We start from the raw sequence: 26,674 nt of genomic DNA, 5'->3' as shown, positions 1-26,674 counted from the left end.
CAGGGGACTTCGGAAATGTCTTCTCTCTCAGGCTCCAGTGTCCGGGGGGGGGGGCGGTTGTGTTGACTTGCTTGATGTTGCATCTGTAGCAGCTTGACCACTTGCTCTCAGTTCTCGATTTCAGAAACGAGTTGAATCCACCCTAGCAGAGTTCTCAAATCATCTTGCACCATAGCTTTTGTGATCAAATCCAGGTTCAGTCCCTCACGGAAGAATTCAATCTTCACTCCCTCCGTCCAGTCTCGCACCTTGGCCACATACTCCCTGAATTCTCTGGCGAATTCTCGCACTGAACGGTTTCCCTGCTATAGACTTCTTAACTTGAACCTCACCCTCTCCTCCTCGAGAGGGTCCTTGAATTGTTCCTTCAATGCTCGGACAAAAACCTCCACACTTCTCAACTCTGGAGCTTGAGCAATATATAGGTTACATACCACTTCGCCGCGGGACCCTCCAGCCGGGATCCTAAATGGCTTACTCGGCTGGCTTCATTCAGGAAGGTGTGGCCCCACTCCCTGAGAAATTCCACTGCTTGCACCAGGAAATACCTTAGCTCCTCAGGATTGCCGTCAAACTGAGCCTCCAGGTTGCACCACCCAGGTGGCGGCAGGACTGGAAACTCTTCTCCCTCGTGGTTCCCCCTCCAGCAATGGCCCGGGTGCTCTCGGTCCTCGCAGGCTGTTTGCGGGTGCAGGTGGTTCTGGCGGCCCTTGAGGTTGGGCGGTTTAGGCTGCTGCCTGCAGCAAGCCTCGAGTGAGTTCCGTCAGGACGAGTAGATCGCACCTCATAACCAGTAACTCCTCCCAAAGTGCTGCCATAGGGATCACCACCTCTTCCCTGGGCACCAGCTCCTCTTCCTCTCCAGGGGATCCTCTGTCTAAGAATAGACTCCTTTTGCAAACGCTCCTCCATCGACTTCTTCACCAGTTTCTCCTCTCCCTGTCCACTGCCTTGTATGGGATTGCTCAGGGCGGAGAATTGACTGGAATGACTAAAGGTGGGAAAGTTAGATCAGTTATAGGTTAATGTCTCTTCCCCCACCCCCAGCAGGAAGAAGAGGCAGTTAGGAGTTTTGGCGTGCATCACCTGGGAAGAAGGGAGGGGGAAGAAGCGGAGCTCGGTTCAGTCTGTGTAGTGGACCCAAGGTCACATTCCCAGGCATCTGCAGGAACTCATAATCCAGACACCTTGCCTGGAAGATAAGCAGTTAGCAACAGGTTAACACAGTTCTGGTAGTCTCTGCACCCACTCAGAGGCACTGATACCAAATACATATGATGCATGACAGATACGCTGAAAGCCTATCTTACAGTAATGTGGTTTGTGGACCCTGATGCCATACACGCCGCATAGAAATTTGACAAATTTGTCCAACATGTATAATGCAAAATTCAGTTTTTAGGGGGTTCAGAACTTGGTCTGCCTTGGCAAAGGTCTTTTTCTATCACAAAGTATCACATGGTCTCAAATGCTGTCCTCTGCCTCCAGGAAGCTGCAGCACCATTGGGGATGGTCTCTAGTTGAGTGGCAGAGCTCTTGTTTTGCATGCAGAAGGTACCAGATCCAGTCCTTGGCTCCTCCAGTTATAAAAGATCTCAGGAAGCAGGCTGGGGAAAGGCAGGCCTGCCCGTCAAGTAGCCTGTTCTTGGCTAGATGTAATATTGGTCCAGACTGGTATAAGTCAACTTTCTCTTCTCTTCTAAATTTTTTCTCATATGCAGTCTCCTGAACCTTCACATTTGTAAGGATATAATAGCTTGCCTTTAAATGGGCAATCCTTTGGTTAGGAGTCTAGACTATGATGTTGAGTCTTTTGCAGTCTCTTTGTAGTTTTGACTTTGTGTTTCTGCACATGCTCTGCCCTTGAAAGTCAAAACCTCAGATGCTAAGAGGTCCTTGCGAAGAGCATGCAAGCAAACACCTGTGTACAGGAAGGCCTTTGGGCTCTGGGCAAAGAGTGAGTGAGCTAATTGGTCAACTGCTAACAGCACTTATCAGGTTGTGTGAGACGGAACTTTCCTTTGGTGTGGATCTAGCAGCAGTGTGCATTTTAACACCTCGCCTACAGCATCCACCTCCTGATCGCAGAGCTTGCCAATAGCAAAGCATTCGGCACTTCATTATTTCTATAACCTGAGTGCATTTGCAAATTAATTGATGTGTGGGAGGGAAGGCATCTGCTATTGTAAAAATGTTTTAATTATTGCAGTAAAACTAGAAATAAAACTGGTGGAGTATGGTAAACTGATAACAGTTCCACGTGGAAAAGGCATTCAAATTAATGCAATTGTTTGATGTGTTTTCTTGGGTCTCATTTTCTCCCAAGTGCTGTGTTCCTTTCTACCCACCTTCCATTCCAAATACTGCAGACTTTGTTTGATGCATGTGTTTCTTGCTTAATGCTCACCTTGAAAAACAGAAAGGATCCATTATGTCTTTTTTTCATGTCTTGTTACTTACTAAATAGCTGCAGCAAGTTTCATTAGTTGTAGCAAAAGATTCACAGAGTATTAAAGTATTGATACTTCTTTTAGATGTCATGCTTGGCATCATGAGTAGAAAATAATCCTGCAGTGTTCAGTATGATTGTCCACTTTTTAAAAATAATGATTTGGATCTTTGTCCATAGCCATGGTAGGGCAGCCTACGTGCCAACTCATGTAAAAATGTTTGTTCAAGGTGCTGCATCCTGATGCCAACAGGGGAAGAGTACATTACTTGCTGAGTAATTAAATTATGGACATGCCTACTAGTGTGTGTGTTCATGGCCACTATCATATATGGCTTGAAAAAGGGATTTTACAAATTCATGGAGCAGAGGTCCATCAATGGCTACTGCCCATGATGCCTAAAAGGAATCTCCACAGCCAGAAACAGTCAACCTCAGAATCCCAGTGCTCTGAGGGATCATTAGGGAACTAGGTTAACAATGCATAGAGGGAATTTCAAAGTGGAACACAGTCGCCATATTTCTTTCCAGTTCTGTAGGATAGCTGATGAGGCATAGAGGCTAGCAGGCAGCTGTGATATCAGGAAGTCCTTGGATTGAGTCGTTCTTCTGCCATCAACTCAATAGGTAGACTTGGGAAACAGGATAGCAATACAGACACTGCCCTATGGCTCTGCTCATCGTCGTTCTGTGCAGTCCCACACTGGGGCTGCGCATGTGCAAGCCAGCCATGGAGAGATTTCTCCAGCTCTTAAAATCTGTAAGGGGGCACTCTCCCTCTACTGTACATGTGCAGAGGTTTTCCCACTGAAACATGAATAGTGAGGAGGAGCACCCCTATTTCTCTCAGTTCTTCTTTTGTCACCGTATTACAAGTTCAAGCAGCAGGATTGCCCCTTCTTCTTTAATCACCCTTGCCTATCTTCTTTGGTAGCTGAGGGTGTGAAAGCCTGGTATCGTCATGGTTCCTTATCGGTCTCCAGCTGACAGAGAAGGTAGAAAACTGGACCCACTTGACTGTGTGTATGCAGTTCCAATGCTTGCCTGCACAGAAGGTGTTCGATGAATGACAGCCACAGACAAGCGCAACCCTGTTTTATAAGGGTTACAATAAAATAATGAATGCAAAACTCTAAAAGAGTCTTTAAAAGAGCTGTATAAAAGATAGAGTAATACAATCATCCCACCAACCTGTCCCATGTGTCCTCTTCCACCCAACCAAGTTCAGGGCACAGTCCTTGACCATGATAGTCATCATGTTAACAAATGTGGAACGGAAGGAGGGATGGAGGGGCTTGTATTGCAATGCAGTTCGTTAAACTCTTTCTGTTATAGATTCTTTCAAATCGAGGTGTACTTCGAAATGGGGTTAACCTTTGCCATCAACCACCGAGTGACTTTGCCTGCAAGTCCTCCCCTGCCCCCCCCCCCCCGGCCTTCAAAGCAGTAGAACCTTACCTTTGTAAAAGTATAACTGGGGTTGAGGAGGGCTTCTTAGATCCAGAAAAAGCCTACTGCAGTGCCTCTCTGTTAACTTGGCAATACTACTAACTTGGCCAGTTTGGTGTAGTGGTTAAGAGTGTGGGACTCTAATCTGGAGAGCCGGGTTTGATTCCCCACTCCTCCACTTGAAGCCAGCTGGGTGACCTTGGGCTAGTTACACGGCTCTCTGGAGCTCTCTCAGCCCCATGCAACTCACAGGGTGTTTTGTTGTGGGGATAACAGTAACATACTTTATGAATCGCTCTGAGTGGGCATTAAGTTGTCCTGAAGGGCGGTATATAAATCGAATGTTGTTGTTGTTGTTACACCAGTGTAGTGTAGTGGCTAGAGTGATGTGGGAGATTCCTTGCTCTGCCAAGGGAGCTTACTGGGTGGCCTTGGGCTAGTCACATGCTCTCAGCTTAACCTACCTCACAGGGATTTTGTGAGGGAAAAATTAGAGGAGAGGAGAATGATGTTAACTGAATTGGGTCCCCTTTGGGGAGAAAGGCGGGATATAAATGAAGTAAAATTTAAAAAATAAAATTTCATCCTCCCATCCATCATTTTTTTTAGTAAGCAAATTGTTTTATATTCATTCCTGTACAGCAACAGATTCTGTGGCAACAGAAGCAGTCCTAGAAGGAAAGCCATTCTGTAGCTTCAGAGGTGTCAGTCAGGACAGGCTGGTAATATCCGGAGTCATTTTCTCTTTGTCTCTGACGGTGTTTTGAAAGATGCTTCCCCCTGCTTTTCCACCATCATGTAGGGAGTCTCATTGCTGCCTGGGCATCCTGGACTGAGCTGTGTGCCAGACATTGTATCTTCACATTCAGCAGTTTCTCCCAGAGCAATCTCAGGGACGGTCTCACACACTTGACCTGCTGTCTGAAAGGCTGGTATCTTTGTGTGTCCCGGATTTGCTTTTTAGGATGGTTGAGAAATAGAACCTTTAAGTCAGCCACCTTCATCTAAACAACTTTAAAGCCCCCCCCATTTTTAAATTCTCAGGCTGAATCCCACTAGCAGCAGTTCTGTAGTCCATCAGTTTTTCTGTGGCCTTGACATACTTGTCATAAACACACTTGCCAAACTGGTTCGCAAGAGATAAATGGGCCACAATGCTGTCTTCACCACTCAGTCCCATGCCAGCCATCATCTCGCGGTCCGTGGCTACAGCTCTCCTCAAGCCTTCAAAAGCCTTCTCCTAACTAAGGTTTGCTCTTTCAGCAGCCGGGCTTTCTCTTCAATCCTCAGTGTTTCCAGGTAATTTTTTGCTGCTTCTTACCCCATGGCTGCTTCAATGTTGTCTGGATCACATCATCAGATGTCTGCCAACTCTTCAAGTTCCCTTCTTTTATGTTTAATATCCCCGTAGTCCCTCTCAACCTGGTTGTTTCTTTTACCTCCTTTGCATTCTTTCTTACCTTTCTGGGCTTGGCTCAGGTTCCTTCCATGAGCAGATCTTTTTGATTTGGGGAGAGCTGGGTGGACAGAGCCCTCAGTGCGACCCTTCTTGGTGTTCTCCACAGGTCTGCATTTCAGCCTGTTCTCAGCTCCATTTACTTCTGCCAATCTGGGGACAGTTCCTTCCTCTTTGGTTGCATGTCTCTTTCTGGAGCACATGTCAAGTTTAGTAACAGCAGAATCCAAACGGTGATGGCCTCGTGCTGTAGAAGCTCTTGCAAGGCCTTCCAGTTCGATGAAACTTCCTGGAGAGTTTTGAATGGCAACCCTGACGCCACACTGGGACTTTTTTGCACTTTCTGCTCTACCACCTTGATTTTGTTTTTCCAAAAGAATCTTTTCTTCCTCTTCTTCTTGTGTTGTTTTTTAAGATTCTCAGGCTGTTGGAGCTTCTGAGCTTCTATTGCCTGTTGGATCACCTCTGGTCACAACTATTTCTTCCCCCCTCCCTAGCACCAAGTTTCTTCAACTTTTTTGCTGGACTCCCAGATCCTTCGAGAAGTGAACCCTTACAGTTCTTGCCCCACAACACGCTTCTTACCAAAGGACCATCCATCCATTATTTCTTGCGGGATTTATAGTCTTCTCTGACTCCATGTCAAATAATGTAGAGTTTCTCCTATTTCTTTATAACTTTTCTGTATAAAAAAAATGTCAGTGTTCAGTCCAGGAGCTATACAGAACACATGGGAGGGACTGCCTGCTCTCCACAGCAACTGGGCCTCATGCACCTCTAGAGGACTGTGTGTTGTGTGGTTTTTTCCTGGAAACCTTCATTCTGTTAGAGATGCCTGAAGTTACAATGGGGAGCCAGTGGGCAAAGCTTTTCTGTGCAGATGGAGTTCCTCCCTTTGACATGAACATGAAGCACAAGCAGTATATACAAGTACATATTCAAAGCAACAGATAATATGTAAAGTAGCATAATGGTGGAGCCCAAAGTTCCCACTCATTGTTGAAACATCTGAGACCCCCTCCCTACAATACCACCCTCCTATTGGAGTAAAAAAGCCTTTTTGAATAATTCAGTTTTGCATTGTTTGTGGAGAACCAAGAGTGTGGGAGCGCTCCTGACCTTCTCAGGCAGGCTGTTCCATAGGGTAGGGGTCACCACAGAGAAGGCCCGTGTATGGGCTGCCGTTGAATCAGCACTCTACTGGCTCAACTGCCATGACTGCCATGAGCTGAGCACGTGGCCTTGGTAAGCCACTCCTCTCAGCCCAGCTCCCCACTGACTTAGTTCACTGCCCTGTGTGGGGCACTAATCTGTCTAGAAGTGTGGTATATAAGCACACTATTGTTACTACGATGACTATTATTATTATTATTATTATTATTATTATTATTATTATTATGTGGATTGTTGTCTAGGCCAGTCCAGTAACAGGTCATTGGTTGACTGACATATTGATCCTAGAGTTGCCCTGGAAATGTTCTTAGAGCGGTTTCTTCCTCCGGAACGATGCTTGCCCTGGGTTCTCTTTGGAAAGCCTTGTTTGATACTCCTTGTGGTGGCAGAATGCTTCTCTCAACAAGCAGCTGGTCCATTGCATTGAGTCATAGTTTCTTAATTCTCCATTCAGCATTGCTATATTCCTCCTGAACTGTTTTACACTTTCCCCAGTGTTACAGATAAGACACGTAAGCATTTCTCAAAAGTCTGCAGAATCCTTGGAACTGTTACTCTTTTCTCTGTCTCCCCCATTCCCCCCAACCCTATGCTGTGGTAAAATGAAATATGCATTGTGAGAAGTGTTTCTTCAAAGCATATGGTTCAAGTACATTAGTTTAGGCTACTGCACTTTTTTGGAGTCGGTTGTAAAATAGCTTCATACATTTTGCAATTGCTTTGACAGATGGGCAGCTGAACTCTTCTCAGTCTCTGCCTTTTCTTTCTGGCAGGAGGAAGGATTTGGATAAGTTAAACTCACTGATGTTGGTGAAGGATTGTTGGCATAAATAGTGCATTGGCTTAAACTTTTAGGTGCTGTGATCTGTTACAGGAAAGTAAGGATAATATGCGCATTCTGCAAGAGCTCCATTGAATATCTTACTCTTTCTGAACTCTCTTTGTGAATAAGTTTAAAATTCAATAAAGCATCCTTTTCATCAAGTATTCAGATTAAAAAACGAAAAATCCAAAAACCTTCGTTCAGGCAGTCAGGTGGTTGTTTTTGTTCTTGAAAATATGTTGTCTTGTGTGTTTCTAGCAGCTGACCTTCTAGGATCATTTTCATTAAATATCTTTAATACCTTCAGTGAAGAATGGTTTCCAAACTTAATTAACCCCGTTTGGATGCTGGACCTGCCTTTTTCATTTATTCATCTTTCATGGCCACATTTTTGTTTCACGTTGAGAATATTATGGATTCTGTAAATAGTTTTGAAATGCCAGTTTGTGATATATGGGCCTCTGTAACATTTCTTTGATTTATGGGCACTACAGTGGAAAAAAGGCAAAGGAAGCAAATTATGGCAAGGAAAATGTTGCCAATCTTCACTTTTTTAGGCTTAGTTAAAAACTATACTTTTATCAATCAAATCTGATGTATTTTGTTTTTCTTTTTTTAAAATAAAAGCAATCCCTGTTTAACTCTTCGAGGAACACATGGGCAATTAAAAACACCACTGCTACTGGATTTGATTCCTGAGATTCACCGTTGCCAAACTTAACACCTACATAAGTAGGATTCTAATGATTCTGTATGATGTTTGGACACGAAAAATTGTGACCTAATTGATGTTTTTGAGCTGTAAAATGACTTAAAGCTTTATTATGCTGAAGAAAAGGCGCTTATGATATTGTATTATAAATGGATCAGAATTGGTATTTTGTTATCTGTGTATCTGATTAGTAACTTGACTTCCTTGTAAGCGGGCCAGATTCTTAATTTGCCCAAAGAAGTAGTTTACAAAGACTTCTTGTACATGGTTTTTTGTTGAACTGTTTCCAAGCAGAGGCCACTCAAAGTCTTGGCCTCCATTTGTACCGTGATTCCATGTGGGCTTGATAACACTTAACATTAAAGAATCCTGGGCTATTTGGTAAACACTTCTAGGTTCATTTGCCTCTTTTAACTTTAATAGAGGAAGTGCCTGATGCAAACATTTATTGACGTTTTTCTCGGTTCTTAATTCTGCAACCAATGCTGTATTCAAACTATGTGTGTTAGTGAGAGAATGCCAGTGCTGAAATAATTTTTATTTCCAGGTAATAAAAGAATTTCTTTGATGTTGTGCCGTAGAGGCACTGTTGTCCATGTAACACTTTGGTCATTTTACCATGCGGAGTAGACACTGTATGCCTGCTCATAGCCCCATCCACTTCCGGCCACACCTCTTTCGGTCTCAGTAAACCACAAAAGTGTGTCTACTGAAGATGCCTTGAAGTAGTCTTGTCTGAGAAAGAATTCTTCCACATCCTGTCCCATCAAATTGAGTATTTAATAGAACAATCTGAATTGTAGTGTATATTGAGGGGAAAAAATCTTTTAGGAATGTTTTACTTGCAGTACTCTTTTTCTTTTTATGGATTTTAAATATTACCTGTAAAATTATTAATTTATGATGGCAGTGGTTTGTAAGTAATGTTCTTTTTGACTCCGTAGGTTCCCAGACAGATCCTTCTGACATTGGGACTTAAACTATTTGGGTACCTTTTTGACGTTTGTACTCTCCTTACACACACACACGTGGCCTTTTGGTACTTCCTGACATCCAACAGGCCTGTCACTATGGGAATACTGTGCACCTAGAACAGTAGTCTTTGACTCATGGGTTGAGAGACCCTCATGTAGCTTACAGAGCCACTATAGAACTACAAAATCAAAAAGAGTCCAGTAGCACCTTTAAGACTAACCAACTTTACTGTAGCATAAGCTTTCGAGAATCACAGTTCTCTTTGTCAGATGTGCATCTGACAAAGAGAACTGTGATTCTCGAAAGCTTATGCTACAGTAAAGTTGGTTAGTCTTAAAGGTGCTACTGGACTCTTTTTGATTTTGCTACTACAGACTAACATGGCTAACTCCTCTGGATCTATAGAACTACAGTTTGTTTTCACTTCTGTGCTGCTAGAATATATCTGTAGGGGCAGTAGCCATGTGCCTCCTTTTGTATACACACTGAAATCAAGTTTCTCTCTGTAGTGGAGCACAAAAGCTCTGTCCTTGCTCCAGCACAGCCTGGCTCAGACTCTCACACCCCTGCCACTCGGTCCTGCAGTGCTCCATGCACATTATTGCACCCTAACCCTTCCCACAAAAGCTCTCCTTTGCCTGCTCTCTCCTCCCCTGACTGACCTCCCCCCCCCCCCCACCGTGAGCCAGCTGGTCCTCAAGTTCTCAGCACGGAGCCTCTTCTTGCCATGACAGCTGTGACTGCAGGTCGGGGGGGGGACTCCCTGCTGCAAGTGTTGCAGAGGGACACTGGACGCCTGGTGGGATGGGGGGCAGCCAGGGCAGGCTGTGCTAGGCAAGAAGGTCACCAGACTCAGGTTTGAATCCTCAGTCTGCCATGGAAGGTTGCTGGGTAACCTTGGGCCACTTGCACACTCTCAGTGTAACCTACCTTACAGGGTTGTTGTGAGGATAAAATGCAGGAGAGGGGAATGGTATAAACTGCTTTGGGTCTCCACTGAGGAGAAAGGCAGGGTATAAATGAATGGAGTGCCCTTTTGCAGTGGCAGTGAATCCCTCAGGCAGCTGAGGCATAGTTCTGAGTAAACATAGCTGTCTGTATAAATGTCTTGATGAAGATTATTATTGGTCCTGGAGCTCTGAGCAATGTAAGTGCTGCAAATGTGAATTACCCAGCCAGAGCAAACAGAGATGAATGTGAGAGTAAGGAGAGCAAAGGTGACATTAACAGAAGGTGATGCAGAGAGAGAATAGGTTTTGGAAGAGAATAAAAAGTAGAGGAAGAAGAGAGAGCATGACGGTGACAGGGAAAAGATAGTGAAAGGTGCCAGACCGAGGAGGCAAACAAAGCGATGGAAGGTGAACGAGAGAATTCAGGGAGCAAAGTGTGCAATCATGGGTGCCTTTTTAGTCAAAATTAAAATTGTGAAGGTTTGTTCAATGTCATGGACAGGTATCCCAGCAGAAAGAAACCCCCCAAAGCAAAAAGTGGGGAACAACTAGTAATAAATCTGCTTGCAAGTTTGACCCCATAGTATCTTTAAGGGTAGATTCACATGTAATATGGAGGGGGGCAGCCTGCCAGTTCCACCCAATCATGTTAGGTGACTGTAATGTCTCATGCTGCTACTTGACAGTTAATAGTGTGTCCTGGATCTGGAACGGCTGACTGACCTTGAACGAACACTTCCTTGAATCCTCAAAATGTAGGGGCTCCTTGGCAGCCAAGACATCGTGGCAGGTGTTCTTGAAGGCACAAGGAACCAACAGTGCATAGCTAGGGTTTAAGTTACCTAATGCTGGGGTGCTAGGGTCATTCAGGAAAGTTTTAAAAAATTACTGTAAGCCGGTATCTTTGCATTAATGTGCAACTTCTTTTGCAAGATTTCTTCAAAGGGCAGGAAAGTCTTAATTACCTCGACTGTTAAAATTTTCATTTAGAAATTGAGGATAGAATTGGATTCATGACTCTGCACCTCTGATGGCATTCAGGCACGATTGTCACGTCAGTCCTCCAAAATTGATGCATCTGCCTTATCTTTGGCTTCGTATGTTTAAAAATATATGTGCCTGGTGATGACGATCGTATCGGTTAAGCTGAATAAGTGAAATGTAGTGGGTGATTGCTTTTTTGGCATAATTTTTTGTAGCACTTGTCATTTGAGTCTGACAAAGGAAGATAGAGCACATGGGATGTGAAAAAGATGAAGGGAGTGTTTCGCAGTAGTGAGGGTCTGCTCAATGTGCTTCTACAGCGTTTACTGGACAAGCTGCAGTATTTTATTTATGTTATTTATAGTCCGCCTTTCTGAAATGGTTTGCTTTTCCTCATGGAAGAGAAATTACAGGTCAGTCATGTGGTCTGTACACTGATATGATTTATCAGAAGGATTTTATTCCCTGTCTGGGCTAGGGGGTGATCATTGTATTAGTTTTTTGCAATGGTTTGCCTGTTATTAAGGATGAAAACTGGTAAATCATGATGTGTACTCTCTGACCTTAATGATGTTGGACATCTTTATTTATATTTCTGATTTACAGTTGTCATCCCAGTGTCCTGAGGAATATTTCCCACATTCTGTGGCTGTGAATACACTTCCTATACTTAAGGCAGGTCTTGACAAATTTTCTTTGGCTGCAGAAGCCAGACCAAAAATTTAGTAGCCAGACTCGTATTTCAGCATTCAGAGTTATATATGACTTTACTTGCTAATTATTGCTACTGCAAAAACTACTAAGCACTGCAATGGAAGTTCTAGGAGCCATGGTAACCTGGCACCTAGGATTTGTCAATCCCTGACATAAGGATCCAACTGTGCTGACAGCACTTTGTGTGGTTTGCTGCCTGTGTGTGCGTGCAGGGAAAGTGCAACATGCTGCAACCTACCAAAAAGCATATCTTTAATATTTTTATTTTCATTCCATATTTAACTTGCAACAATAATCTCAAATAGGAATGTCATGAACTTGCAGTCTCATTTATTACAATTTGCTTTCTACCCTCAATCAACAAATGTTTTAGATTCCAGTGTGCAGACAGCTATTTGATACTGTAATTCTTTAATTGGAAACCACTTTTGAGCTAACAAGAGTAGCTGAATAAAATATCAATAAATCTGGATCATATAAATTTTGTATGTTCTGTTCAAAGCTAGTTTCACAACATATTTTATTTATTTGTTTATTTATAGTCTGACTTTCTCACTGATACTCAAGGCGGGATTACACATTATAAGTCAATGCTACCAACAAGATAAGGCATCCAATAAACAATGCGGTAAATCTGAACAGAGCTGAAACAAAGCTTAAGCATTAATGTGAAATATTAAACAATGCAAAAGTTACATAGTAAAAAACAATACTTGCAGCAACAGACAGTATGAGCTATATGCAGTGGTATAGTCTGCGGTCCCTACCCCTTCACCTAAGCATCTTTGGGAACCATTTGTTACAGTGCAGCTCCGTTACTTTGTGCTTTAACCTTTATAAGGCAACCTTTCTATCAGATAACTAGGATCCAGTGGGGGATGGTAACAATAAAATCAGTACAAGATAACATTCCACATGCTTAAACTTTCTAAACTATATAAGCAAACTTTCTAAACTATATAAGCAAAATGTCCATTTGACTTTCTGTGACCCTCACGGAAACGTTATTTTTAAACTTTATTAAAACTGCCACAATATACAAACTACAGTCCTGTCACCTGTGACCTGCATGTGAAGCAATTTTGAAAGTAGTTCTGATGTCATATTTCTACTGAATGGGGAGGTGTAGTTCAGCAGATGGTTCTTCAGGAAGAAACATACCATCAGTGTGTGTGACTCCACAAATGAGAAGGCTGCAGTGGTCAAGGTGAGAAGTGAAATTTCCGTTGTAGCTGAATGAAAGGTCTGTTTATCCCAGTGCTAAAGCATATGACACTGAGTCAGGACGTTGGTCAATCTAGCTAAGTTTTGTCCACCCTGGCTGGCTGTACAGTTTCTCTGCAGTTTCAGGCAAGGAGAGGTTTTTCGCCATGCCTGTTCCTTGAAATCCTGTTACTGCAAACCTGGCTTGAACCAGAGACTGACTTTCTGCTTGCAAAATGTGTGCTCTGTCACTGAGCCACAGCCCTTCCTTGAAGGTATGTCCCCTTGTTCCTCAATGTCATGGGGCTTGTCCAGAACGTTGCATAGGAAATGGCTGAATAAAGAAACAGAAAGCATACAAAGTGAGATCCTGTCTGCCTTTACTAGTGTCTAATGATGTGTTTAGGAACGACACACAAAGCATGAAGCTACAATTTCTGGCTCAGAGGCACAGAAAGGGGCATTGAAGGTGAGACTTCAGATGAAGACGTTGCATTGGAACCACTATATACAGGTTTGACACTATCAGGCTCAGCCTCAGTAAAATACTAGAAATAGCTAGCTAGAAATAACCCACCCTTAGCCTGTTTGCAGGGGAAGAGCTATAAGTTGAATTAGTAAGTAAGTATGTTTGGGGAGTTTTGCTCCCTAAGTACCTTGGAACATGCTGTGGATCGATGTTCACTGCCCTCTCTTGATCCTTAGGTTGTCTTAAAGGCAGCCTGTGCAGTAGTTTTCTTGCCTTAGGGAGATTCATTCTGTGAAGTGTTAAGCATCTCTGTAGACCTCTGCAGTATGTTAAAGAGCAAAGAGTCCAGTAGCACCAGTATGTTAAAAATTCCCCAGGGCAAGATGTGTCTGCCAGATGACTGCATAATGGCCAGCTGATGGTTGGTTGGTAGTTTTTAGTTTGTTTGTTTATGTCATTTATAGTCCGCTTTTCTCATTGAGACTCAAGGCAGATGGCATAGTGTGAGATAGTACAGTTAGTATCAAGGACATTTCAATAAACAATGCCATAGGGTAAATAAATGCAGGTTTCCAAATGTTAGCAAAAATCTGATACAGAGTTGAAGAAATGCTGCAACAGAGCATAAGCAGTTCTAGGTCTGACATTCGACAACATCGAACTACCTAGTAGTACTTAAAGCAACAGATAGTACATAAGGCAACATAATGGTGAAGTCTATGGTCATTAAGCCATGTTGGGACATCAGAGTCACAGAGGAGAGATTAACAGGTGCTTAGAAAGTTTTGCAGGAACCTGCTTTCTCGGTGTTTCCAAATCTTGGGAAATCTGGTTATTTGCTGCTGATTTAGAATGACAGCCTTCAGGTGCAGCGAGTCTAAGACAGGTTTTAATCTGAGAGCTCTTTTGCTATTTAGCATTTTATGAGCAAAATGGAATTGGTTCTCGACAGCTCCTCAAGAGAGACAATAGCAGTGTCTGACATTGCAACTGTAGAAAGATAGGATGACATCTGGGTCAGTTTTTACAGGAAGAATATGACTCAGGACAACTCTTAAATTGTTTCCATCTTCTGTTTTCATGTAAGCCCTTAGAGCTGGCTCCTGTGTTTTGGTCTGTTAAAGACAAGCTGGTATAATGGGGAATTGGCTTGGTCTCTATTGGGGGAGAGGGATGAAATGCTCAGGAGCTTGTGAAGGAAGAGTGGAGTGGCCTGCAGGCTGGGAGCCAAAGGAGAACGCCCTGGGTGAGAATGCAGCCAGCCAGCCAAGTATGATTGGGACATCTAACTGCTACATTAATTGAGGTGTGAAATACAATGGCAGGTAAAAAGTTTGGGACCATTGAGCCTCCCAAGGAAAGAAAATCTCCTTTTAGCTGATCTGGATGAGGATGCAGCACAGAATGGCTCTGACAACACAGTCCATGTCTGTGCATGGTTACATTTTTTACATTTATCTTTGTTAGGGTTTTTTTTTTTAGTAAGGTAATTAATATATTATGGTGTGAGATCTTTCACATCATGCCTACCTGATTATTTCAGTTTGAGATGCCAGAGATTGAACCAAGTACCCTATTTAGTCTTATTTTCTGTATAGGTTCCTAATGAAATTCTGGATTTAAATATATATATATTTATATATGTTTAATCTAATCATAGTAGTGGTAAACAGACACCATGAATAAAGCCGTAAACCTAACACAGGCTTATAAATAGCCTCTTACCTGTCTTGAGATGTGAGCTCCCCCCCCAAAACCCAGAATTTTTTTTTCTACCTGATCACTTTATTTTTACTTTTTCCAGTGGAAAAATTTGGGGCAACACTGAAAAGAAACACCTATGAAATATTTCCTCTTCTAGAATGAGTAAAATGCTTCTTAATGCAAGATTTTTCACATTCAAATTTTATAGCATCAAAAAGTCTGAAGTCTCCAGTTTTTCCAATAGAAAAATGGTCCAATTTGGGGAAGCACTGAAAAAAACTTTTATGAAACATATTCTCTTTTTGAGTAAGAAAAGCCTTTCTTTGCCAAGCATTTTCTTCCAACTGTACAACTGGAAAATGTCTAAGGACTTCCTCAGGTTTTCTGAGGGGAAATTGGAATATCAAAACATGCTGGCAGCCCAACCTATTGTGTCTCTATGAGAGAGTTTCTGTTGAGATAATACACTTACTTTTGTTTGCTAAATAATTTGTTTTTATCCATCACCTTTTATTTTTTCCTGCCTCTCAAATAGCACATACAATTGTAGCTCAGGATGCACCAGTTTGCAAGTCTTTCTCAAGTACCGAGTATATTTGCAGTTTTTCTTACAGAAAATGTAGGTAATTTATCCATTTAAATTCCATAAATATGCCAAATATTACAATTTCATATGCTAAGTTATAAATAATGTGTTTCTTATTATTAAATCAGTTAAAGAAGTTTCAGTTTAATAGGAAAGTAAATGTTGTACTTAATTTAAATTTCCACCAAAATATCTGTTTAAAAAGGGGGGGAGACCATTTTTTTCCTCGTGGCTTCAGAATTTCTGGAAATTTTACATCTTTATACCTGCCACAGGTGACTAACTAGGGAAAATTTTGCAAAGCAGAACTCGGTTGCCTTCCTTCTTTCCACCATGTAACTAATTTAGGCAACAGTATGGGAGAACTACTGCCTTGCTGTCCTACTTATGGGATTCAGGAATTCCCAGGGAAATTACTTTTGGTGTTTTTGGTTCTGTTTTTGGAGTGTTTGATTCTCTGGTGTGATGGTGAGGGTTGATTTAATCTAGGACTGTACATTGTGATTTAACAATGATGTGATGTTTTTAATTTATTGCTGTTACCAAGAAATAATTTTTTTAAATTTATTTTTGTGTCTGTGAATCTCTGTTGTGATGGTTGGCCCCATAGGGAAGCGTGGAGAGTGGCTGGCCAGCCAGCTCTGGGGGTGCTGGGGAATTTTGAGCAGTTTGTCTTTGGTTTTGTTGGGCTGGTGGTGGGGTTTATTGAGGGGCTTCTAGCTGTGGCCATGGATGCCACATTCCATGTGTTTCTATTGTGGGAGTCTGGATTTTCCCACAGTAGAAAGTGGGGTGGCTAGGGTGATGCTCAACGTTCTTTGGGGAACCATTACATGGCCCCTTGAAGTCCAATCTCCCTGATGCTTGGGTGATCTCCAGAGGGCAGATAGGAGTAGGTCCCCTGCACATTTGGTGAATTTTGCTTGCAAAATGCCACCCACAGCCTCCTAGAACAGCCCACTAGTTTTCAACACATGGTTCAGTTTGGTTTGGGTTGAATCTAATGGATGATTCTCTGGAGTGAAGTTGATCCCCTTTCACCAGTTTGGCTGCACTGAGGGAGATTGTTTATTAGTTCACTTCTGGTTGCTCACTCACTTGCTTCATATGGTTTTGTTGTGTATTTTTAATCAATTTTTTCTTATTGTGATTCTCTGGTGTTGGAATCCACAAGGATCTATGCTTTTCAATGGGCAGATCATTTTTACTGCCCCACCCCTTTGTGGGGTGTCAGTACCAAATTCACCCTTGCCTTCAGTAGATAATGGTTCAGGTTGAATCTCCAACCCTGAAACAAGCTCCCCCTTCAAAGACTTGGTGGAAAAGATTAATTCTAAGGTGTAGCCTCTTTAATGTGCTGGGCCCATCATTATTTGAGAGAGGCCCAGAGACTATAAACTCCTGGGCACGAATGTTGCCCCTGCAGGATCTCAGTCTACGTGTCTCCAGCACTGAATCCGAGAGCACCTCTGTCACAAGAGGGTGCCCAGTGAGGAACCAGATGGCCGATAAACAAGCAGAAGGCGTAATGTATCCTTAGCCCCCAACAAAAGAAGCATACAGTCAGTGCCACTTACAGTCTGTACCAGGAGTCTGCAGAAGTTGAAGGACTCCAGGAGGATAATGACAGCCCTTCCTGCTCAGCCACCTGTGTGGGGTTGGTGGAGGACTGCATAACCAGGCAGAGTTAGTTGGGACAGACACACGACATCATTTTCCTCTAACCGTGTCTCTGTTATGCAAGCCAGATCAATTTCCTCTTTCTGTAACATCCTGGAGAGTCATGCAGTTTCGTGCCTCACTGATCTGGTATAGAAAAAAGGTGAGGGAAAGAGGGGCCCGGCATTGTCACCTCTCCAGATGCTACAGAAATTAGATAGGCAGAGAGAATTCTTGCCAGATACTGGACATCTTTGAAAAATCTCACCCCCCCCCCCGTCTCTCCCATGTCCACTGAAATAGCCCATTCATCAAACATCCTGCTGTGAGCCACAGGCCCAGGAGCCCACAGCCCTTGTGTTCTCACCCTTCATAGGCACCAGGTTGTTCATTAGTTCACTTCCAGTTGCTCACTCACTTGCTTCATATGGTTTTGTTGTGTATTTTTAATCAATTTTTTCTTATTGTGATTCTCTGGTGTGAAGTTAGTCCTCATAGGGAATAATGTGGCTGGGGGGACCTTCTTTGGGGGGCCATAACATGCCCCCCCAAAAGTCCAATTTCCCTGAAACTTGGGTGGACGTGAGAGGAGGGTTGGGAGAGGGTCCCCTGCAAATTTGGTGCTATTAGGGAAGAAAATGACCTCCCCCCAGGCCCCCAGATAGCCGGGAGCCGTGTTTCCCATTGGAAACAATGGCCGAATCTTCCCTAATAATCCTGAATTGGCTTAAATACCCAAACCTGAAGTGGTTTGCTGCTTCGGGTTTACCTGAATTTTGTTCCTGCTCTGGACAAACCAGAAGCAGGAAACCCAAATCTTTTGGGGTTGCACACCCCTAATGCTAAACTGTGGCTTACTCTACACATAGTTTAGAATCCTATCAATGGTCTGAGCTTTCTAAACCATAGAGTTGCACTTCTGCTTTACCTCTGTCTACTGAGCTCTCCAGTCTCTAGACGCAGTGGCTACGATTTCTTATTTTGGTTTGCTGGCTGACTGCAAATTATTTTTTGTTAAATTACATATTCTTCTATGGTTAAGAAGACTTAATTATGGCCACATTTGAAGCATTATGGTAAACAATGATTAAGTTTCTTTAAATGTGTCTTTGGGTGATGTTTTGATTGAGCCAAAGCTGTCCCACAATTAAATATGAAATATTAATACTGAGGAAATGGCATTATGCTACTGCATTGTTGTCATGGAAATCTTTTAACAGTAGATGCAGCGTAACCTATATATATACACAACTCTGTCTCTCTATTCACTCTTATATTTTGTAGATCCTGTTTTCTGAATTAGCTCTATCTTTTTGACTCTTTAAAGATAAAGGCTAAGAAAATGTTTTCCATTGAAAATAATGGGAACTTGTTCTGTGAAATATATTGTATCATGCTTAAATAATGTATAAATCAAGTTGGACAGTAGCTGCCTGTCAGTTTTATTAAGTTTGACCTTTTCTCCCATTATAAAGATGGTTTGGTAAATATTTAATGGGCCCATATAGATCTTGACAGTTGGATCTTTGTTCCTGGAAGCACAAGTAGATACGTAGAAGGATGCCTGTGACTGTATTATATGTTATTAACAAAAGTAGTTTAGACAAAAGGAGTTGGCCTTCAAGGGCAAAACACACGTGCTGACATTAAAATAAATAAATCCCAGTGTCTTTGTTGGATATGCTGTCCAAAGTAGAAATTCTACCAGGAAGTTTCAACATGGAATTGCCTTTTTCAGTGGCATGATTCTAAATTCAGCTCTGACTTGCAGAGATGTCTGTCCTTTTGTGCAGGTTTTCTAAATTGGGCACAATAGCCCCACTGCTGCCACTCCCTCTCCCAGAGTGGGGTCCGTGGGGTCTAAATGGCTGAGCTTGCACTGGTTTTAATAAGATGCCATGAAAAGCTGGGTAAGGAGAGTGCCTGAAGGGGGCCTTCTGCCAAGTTAGTGGCGCCTTTAATTCCATAAATGTGGGGTGCGTATTACTCTCCTTGCAAATCCTAATGGTGAAGATCGAAAACTGAGCAGCTGACGTTTTGAAACATTGTCTTTCAAACTTGTACTATCCCTTGCAGCCATTGATTTCCCATTTAAGGGATCTGTGAGAGAAAAACAAATTTGAGCAAAATTCATTGGCCTAAGATGAACATGTTAGAGTAAAATGATGCCTCAACCCCTGTTCCCTCTGTTTCTGTATCAGAGAGCTACTCTGCTTTTATTAAGAATGCTATACATCTTTGTACTGCTGTCGAGATCATATGGTAAATTGGCTAAGTAAATCAGAAAGTTTTGATGAAGTTGTATGGGGATGCTCTGAACACTGACATTCAGTATCTCAGTTGTATGGCTTCATGAATTTTTACAGCATTTTCCATTAAAAAATAAGTTAGCTTTCCCCCTCATTTTCAGTCTAGTTTTCTGTAAGACTATTTCATTTTCTTTGTGTCCTGGAAAGGATATTCCTGGGAGAGTATTCACCTTTGATAGTTATAATCAGTGGAAAAAAGTCTCATTTGCAAAACACCGGTTTATTTGTCATCAGTTATATCTTTTCCTAAAAATGTTTTGAAAGAGATAATAAATATTTAAAGATATCTTTGTGTGAAATTCAGCTGTACACGTACACCCATGTGTATTTTTCATCTGTTCCTAACTCCAGTCCTCCCTAGGGCTTAAGGTGGGTGGCAATTTTGTAAAGGCTGAGTGAGATAAAATCCCTAATTAATAATATAAATAACTTGTGGCCGTGATCTAAAGAGTCACACAACTAACTTATTGTACGAAAGGGTTCTTTGTAGACTGCTTCTTACTCTATCTCTTCTCTGCCATTTTTCAGAAGCCTGGAAAGGTGTGGAAGGTCTATTGTTGAAAGATCAAATCAGAATCACAGTTACTCCTACCCCATAATTGTTATGCAGGCCTGAAGTAGCTTTCTGAATCCAGGCCAGTATAAAGAGGTTAATGCTGAATCCACTCATTTGAGAAGGGGTTCCTCCTGTAGATGGAGTTGTAGCTGGAAAGTTCCTTTCAAGATGAGCAAAAGCCCTCAGTTACTGTAAGAACCGTTGATGAGGCAGTTCTTTGGCCAGGCGGTGATGCAGCCTTGGGATAATGAGCCAAGAAGATGAGATGTCAGAGATGCTTTAGGCTGATCCTGCACTGGGCAGGTGGTTGGACTAGATGGTCTGTATGGCCCCTTCCAACTCTATGATTCTATGATTCTAAGAAGTTGTGTAGTGGTGGTGCAGGCTATTAGCAAGGGATTGGAGTGGAAGAGAATAAGAGTGTAATTTGCAGAAAAAATACATCCCCCTTAGAATGCTAGTAGCTCCCTTGCCATTTCCCCACTGGGAGCGGAGGATCCCCTGCTCCCACCTCCTTTCCCCTGCCTCCACTTACCTAGCCAACAGAGGGCATGCTCCCCAGGGTGCCCTCCCGTGGCGTGATGCACCCCCCACCCCACAGGTGGGTGATTCAGCCCTTTGGGGAGCGCACTTGCGCTCCTGGGCTGCCTTTGACCTGTGTGATGACGCTACTTCCTGGAAGTGATGTCATCACGCACGCTTGGCGCGTGCGTGCAGCAGAGAACTGCAAAGCCAGCACAGGGTAAGTCTCCTGTCTCCTGCCGGAGGACTTAAGGGACCTGGCAACCCTACTACAGAGGAAGATTTTGTAAGCAATTCAACGAGGATGAGGAAGTTGACCAGCAAACTATCAAAGCAAAAATTCAGTTCCTGATAAAAAAGTAGCTCTTTATTGTTTTTGTAGAAAGAAAAACGTGATCACTCTGTGGCCATAATGGAGACATCATCTATGAAATATTTTTCTACAGGAGTATTTTAAAAAATGAAATTATAATTTCACTGTTTATGTAACATGAAAAATTATTTTCAGTGGTTATGTTGGGAGTTTGGCTCCTATCTTTCAGAAGAAGTCTTTGGAATTTTTCTGCTTTTTCAGTTCACCTAGCAGAGTTTGCTGTATGTGCACTTATAAGTTTCCAGACAGGTTGAATGTACATCCTCTTCTCTTTCTCACACAACTGATTTGTGGAATTCATTGCCCCAAAGTGTCATGGCATCCCTCAAGATGGACACCTCTGTGAAGCTTCATTGTTACCAGAACCATTAGTCTTGACAACTAAATGAATCCATATGTCGGGGTCCAAAAGCAAGGAAGGGGCCTTCATCCTCTGCTTCCCAGAGGCGTCTGTTGCCACCCAAATGCTGGACTCGATGACCTATTGGCCTGACCCAGCAGGGGTCCTCTTCCATTAGGTTCTGTCTGGAGATTCAGCAGCTCCCATCCATCCCTGCCTCTGTTGAGCTAGATTGTATTGCCAGAATTATTTTGTGCTAACTCATATTGACGTGAAGACCCTTGAGAGACTTTTTTCCTTTTATTGCTTTCACTAAGTTCTTGAAAACTTCATTTTTCTCCCCCCGCCCCATTGAATAATTTTTTCTAAGATGTGTGTGTGTGTGTGTGTGTGTGTATTACTAAAAATTATTTAATTAAAGTAGTAATTTTTTTTGTTGTAAATTATAATCCATTGAGGGTTTTTTGTATTGCACAAAATGTTCTGAAACTTGACCAGTCAATTGATTTTCTTTGGAGTGGACATTACCCAGCCCTAATTTCCTTATATTGAGTGCTGTAGGAGGTGAAATGTGCATTGATGGGCAGAAAGTAGACTTACAATTGGCATGGCTTTTTCAACATTGCGACTGGAAGACCTTTAAGATGTCTAGTTTCTCTATGCATTTTGTCTAGAACAGCACAAGGGTGAGAGGATTGGTTCTGTTGTCTCCTGGCAACTAAAATACTTACAGAGAGGAAGATGGCAACGTTGATGTGATTATGGCAGCAGAGATGCAGTACATTTTATCTGATTAGTTTTGTATCCTTAGCTTATTGGCAACACTATAATTCATTATTTTGGAAGTTTCAAAGAAACTACTCTTGGAGTTCCTTTTCCATGAGCTCCCCCCGCCCCCATTTGCCTTGGGTTGTATCCTGCAAATCTGTTCTGCTGACAGTGGCATTTTTCCCTTGGCACAAGGAGCCTTCCATAGATAGAGAAGTCAGCAGAAGCTCCTTGCATCAGTGGAAAGCACTGCCATTACTGGACTAGATCCATGGGATCCAATCTAGAACAGTGCTAGCCAGCCCTTGATTATCCAGAACACTCCATTAACTGGCCGCACCTAGAGGGCAAGTTCCCCCTCCTACCTCTCCAGTAGGCCACGTTTATGCCTCTGGCAGTTGCTGCCCTTCTGACAGCCCATGCTGCCTGCTGACATCACCCCCAGGTGCCTCCTTCCCTCTCAGCATGCCTTGAGCTGTTGGGAGCCAGCTCTGCTAGAGGACTTCCAGGCAGCCAACTCACCTGCCAGCTGTGTAGGGTGGCTCTGTGGAGATCGGGAAGTGTGCCACTAGGCATGGAGGGGAGGGGACTTCCGATGGGTTGGGTGAGGTTGCTGTGGATTCCTCTGGTTAAGGGACGGTGCAAGACAGTAAGTTTGGCTATCCAGTACATTTGATTAGCTGGAAACCCCATTCCCCAGGAGTGCTAGATAATAACACTTTTATGTATCTAGAAGGAATTAAAGCTAATAGCCCACATCCAATAAATTTAAACTAACTTTGTAGTTGCAAGATTATTATATCAGATCATATGATGAGTGGATGAGAGAGTTACGGCTTCAGCGAGATAGGTTTTCATTTCTAGCATTTATAGTTCAGCCATTGTGGTTTTCTGTTTAGCAAGGGCTGGTATGGCTTTTTGTTTAATAAAAGAATTGTTCTTCTACGAGCTTCCCTTACTCAACAGAGTGCTTTTCTTTTTGTTAAGTCTCTGTAGAATGTGTTCAGATAAGTACTAGCAAAATGCTCCTGGGATGGTAACTGATGTCACAGGCACAAGTGCAGCTATTTTGAAAATGTTGTAATTTCTGGAAAAGTATCTACTTGTCCGGGGGTGGGGGGGAGATGCTTGGCCATGTTCCTGTTAACGGAAACATTTGACCTGGGGCTCAGTCATGTGGATGCATTGTGTGAATGTTGCTAAGGGATGGAGAGAAAGAACTTTGCCTTCTGGTGGTCTCTTTGCTAACCCCTCCCCGCAATGTTTTTCTGCTAGTTGCAGTATCATGCAGGATTGGCATCCGGCCTGCTGAATCAGCAGTCCTTGAAACGGTCTGCGAACCAGATGGGAATGTCTGCCAAACGGAGGCCAAAAGCCCAGCCTACCACTCTCGTGCTACCTCCTCAGTAAGTTGGAAAGGATTTTTAAACATTGGTTATTAACTATGCTTTGGGCGGGGGCAGTTGAGCACTGCAGGTAACTGCTGGCTTGGGACTTCTCCCATGTGGACTGTTCTCTCCTGGTGTTCTGCCAAAGTGCGTTGATAATGGATCCGAGGGGAGGAGGGAGAGGAACGGAGGGAGGAAGCTTCTGGCCGGGATGCACAGAACCACCCAGCATACCTTTGCACGCCCCTGGAGTCTCTGGGCTTCAGTTTCACAAGCAGCTGTCCCCGATGCTACCTGGCAAGCCACTTTTGAGGGGACTTCCCACAAATAAATAGAAGAAAACTCTGCTGGGCGCACACAAGCTCCCAGATCACTCTTTTGGTCAGAAGGTTTTTCTGAATAGGGTTATTTCATCAGTTTGTTTTTCTTACGCCTTTAGTTTTCGTCTCACTTTTTCCCTGTTTTATTTGGGGGTGGGGGTGGGACCATAACAACAACAACATTCGATTTATATACCACCCTTCAGGGCAACTTAACACCCACTCAGAGCGGTTTACAAAGTATGTTATTATTATCCTCATGACAAATCACTTTTATCCTCAGTTTTTTTTAAAAAACACCATTTGAGGTGCCTCGGTTCCTTGTGTGTAATGCTTCCTTCTGTTTTATTTGTTCTGCTCACTTGCATCCATCTCCAATTCACTTTTCAGTGACTGGACTTTCATCATCAAACCAAGTGCTTTGTTTTGCCCCCCTCCACTTCCATCCTGAAAAATGTGTGATTTCATCTTTGATTCTTTTTTTTTTATAAAGGGGGGAACAGAAGGGAAGGAAAAGAAGGGAAGGAGAAACGTGTGTATGAGAGGAGAGATCCCTGAGACTGTTATGCTACCGGTGTTGCATGTAACAAGCTCAAGGGAGTCCTCGTTCCCTCCTGCAACTTGCTTTAAGCCTGGTGTGGTATGGCGTCTGTATTGGTTGGTACCAAGTAGGATTCCTCATGACTAGGGTCTGAAACGCAGAATTTGAAGTGAGTTTCATTTTGAGGGCAATCCTGTAGTGTTGCTAATGCTGCAGGCACAAGTCTAAACTGGGTTAAATCAAAATTAAGAGATTAGGAGCTTTCTGTTGACTGTGGTAGGATCTTTATAATGTTCAATGAGCACCTTTGGCCAAATTACAAAATTTTGTTTTGTAACGCTTTCATTGTTTGAGTTGCTCAAACAATGGATTCAGTGTAGGATTATAATTTTTTAAATTATGGCCAGAAGAGGTTAGGAATATAACAGTTTGTAACTCAAACCGGGCCAAGGTGGTGTGTTGATTTGTTACCCCCTGGAAATATCGATGTCCTGCGGTTGCCTGTGTCATTGGAAGGACACCAGACTTAAGAATATTTAGGAAATAGTGCACATTGTATTGTCGAAGGCTTTCACGGCCGGAGAACGATGGTTGTTGTGGGTTTTCCGGGCTGTATTGCCGTGGTCTTGGCATTGTAGTTCCTGACGTTTTGCCAGCAGCTGTGGCTGGCATCTTCAGAGGTGTAGCACCAAAAGAGAGAGACTCTGAAAATCTTGTTGGTCTCTAAGGTGCCACTGGACTCCAGTCCTGTTCATTTATTGGAATGTTTTATTATATCTTTTGGGATGGATTGTAATATTAAAAATATATCCAACTATAAAATAAACCTTATAAAACAGTTATTTCTGGTAAAAACGGCATTCCAAGACGAGGGCTGTCAGAGACCAGCTCACCTGAGTAAAGGAGTTGCATGGTTGTGATGACACAGTAAAAGAGATTTAAGATCAGGTAAGTCATAAAATGCATGGCATTGATGTTTGACTGCATCACGATTCAGAAGAGCATTTTGTCTGTTTTGTTTCAAAAACTAGATACCAGTGTGTTGAATATACAACTCTGGAATGTTGAAGGCATTGGTTTGTGGTTTTTATATTTGATTGTTATGAAGAAACGTACTTTTTTGACTGAACCTGACAACTTTTCCTGGCTCAGTACAGCAATCATAAGTGATGTGCTTTTTACCTTCAGGCCTGGAAATGAAAGTCTGGCTTTTATTAGGTTTGAGAACTGGGAATATTCTTCATCAGAGGCAGGATTGCATTCTGGATCCTTCAGGACTGTCCCTTCTGTCAGAGGTGGATACAGCTGAGAGCCAGTTTGGTGTAGTGGTTAAGAGCACGGGACTCTAATCTGGAGATCCGGGTTTGATTCCCCCACTCCACCACTTGAAGCCAGCTGGGTGACCTTGGGCTAGTCACAGTTCTCTGGAGCTCTCTCAGCCCCACCCACCTCACAGGGTGATTGTTGTGTGGTAATAATAACACTTTGTAAACCGCTCTGAGTGTGGCATTAAGTTGTCCTGAAGGGCGGTATATAAATCGAATGTTGTTGTTGTTGTTGTTAGCTTGCAAGCCAGTCTTGCAGGGGTTGTGCATTGGAGTTTCTGAATTGTCAGGTTTTCCAGGCAGTGACAAAGCAGTTCGGACACCTGTTGAGAACATCAGAAAACAGACAGCTGAGGAGGTTTACAGACAGTGGAGTATACCCTGGAACATGGCCGCGAAGCCTCCTTTATGTCTTTCCGCTCATCAGCTTGACTCCGCAAGTCCTAAGGAGAATCAAGCAGCTGAGGATGGACGTAATCCTCAAAATATCTTATTGTCCCAGGCGGCCATGGCTGTCAGACCTGGTGACAATGTCAGTGGAAGATCACTGGATAGGGGTGTGCAATCCAGATCCAGGATTCAGGGGAAAAGCCAGATTTTTGCCAATACATCTAAATCTGGCATTCCCAAATCAAATAATTTCAGATCTGATATGAGAACTTGGATCCAAACCCCCGGATAAATTCAGGTAAATCTTGAAAAAATGGCTTCAGACTTTGGCTAGCTCCTTCCTGGCTTCCCCTGATTTTTTCCCCAGATGGGGAGGGGGAGAAGAGAAGGGGAGTGAGTGGCCAATCCATGCAGGAGCTGTCCTGGCCTGACATTGGTTCAGCTGGGCTAAGTTTCAACAGTGCCCCTTGCTTCAGTTTGGTTTGGGTGGAAGTCTCCGTCTTGTCATGTTTATCTGGCTTAATGTTGGTCCCCTT

At 43.0% G+C, this 26,674-nt stretch overlaps 1 protein-coding gene across 3 annotated transcripts in view; it reads left to right on the top strand.

Annotated features, from left to right (window-relative positions):
- MED27 (mediator complex subunit 27) overlaps window positions 1-26,674 on the top strand; it is a 219,403-nt gene that overhangs the window by 80,230 nt on the left and 112,499 nt on the right. For 2 of the 3 annotated variants that reach the window (XM_054997908.1, XM_054997907.1), the window contains exon 3: window positions 23,450-23,580. The exons of the other annotated variant lie outside the window; for it this stretch is intronic. In XM_054997908.1, coding sequence (XP_054853883.1) covers window positions 23,450-23,580 — 131 coding nt within the window. The remainder of the gene's footprint in view (window positions 1-23,449; window positions 23,581-26,674) is intronic. 3 annotated transcript variants of the gene reach the window in all.

This window comes from Eublepharis macularius, chromosome 14, assembly GCF_028583425.1.
Source record: "Eublepharis macularius isolate TG4126 chromosome 14, MPM_Emac_v1.0, whole genome shotgun sequence".
In the NCBI taxonomy this organism is placed as follows: Eukaryota; Metazoa; Chordata; class Lepidosauria; order Squamata; family Eublepharidae; genus Eublepharis; species Eublepharis macularius.
This window is presented reverse-complemented; position numbering and strand designations above follow the sequence as displayed.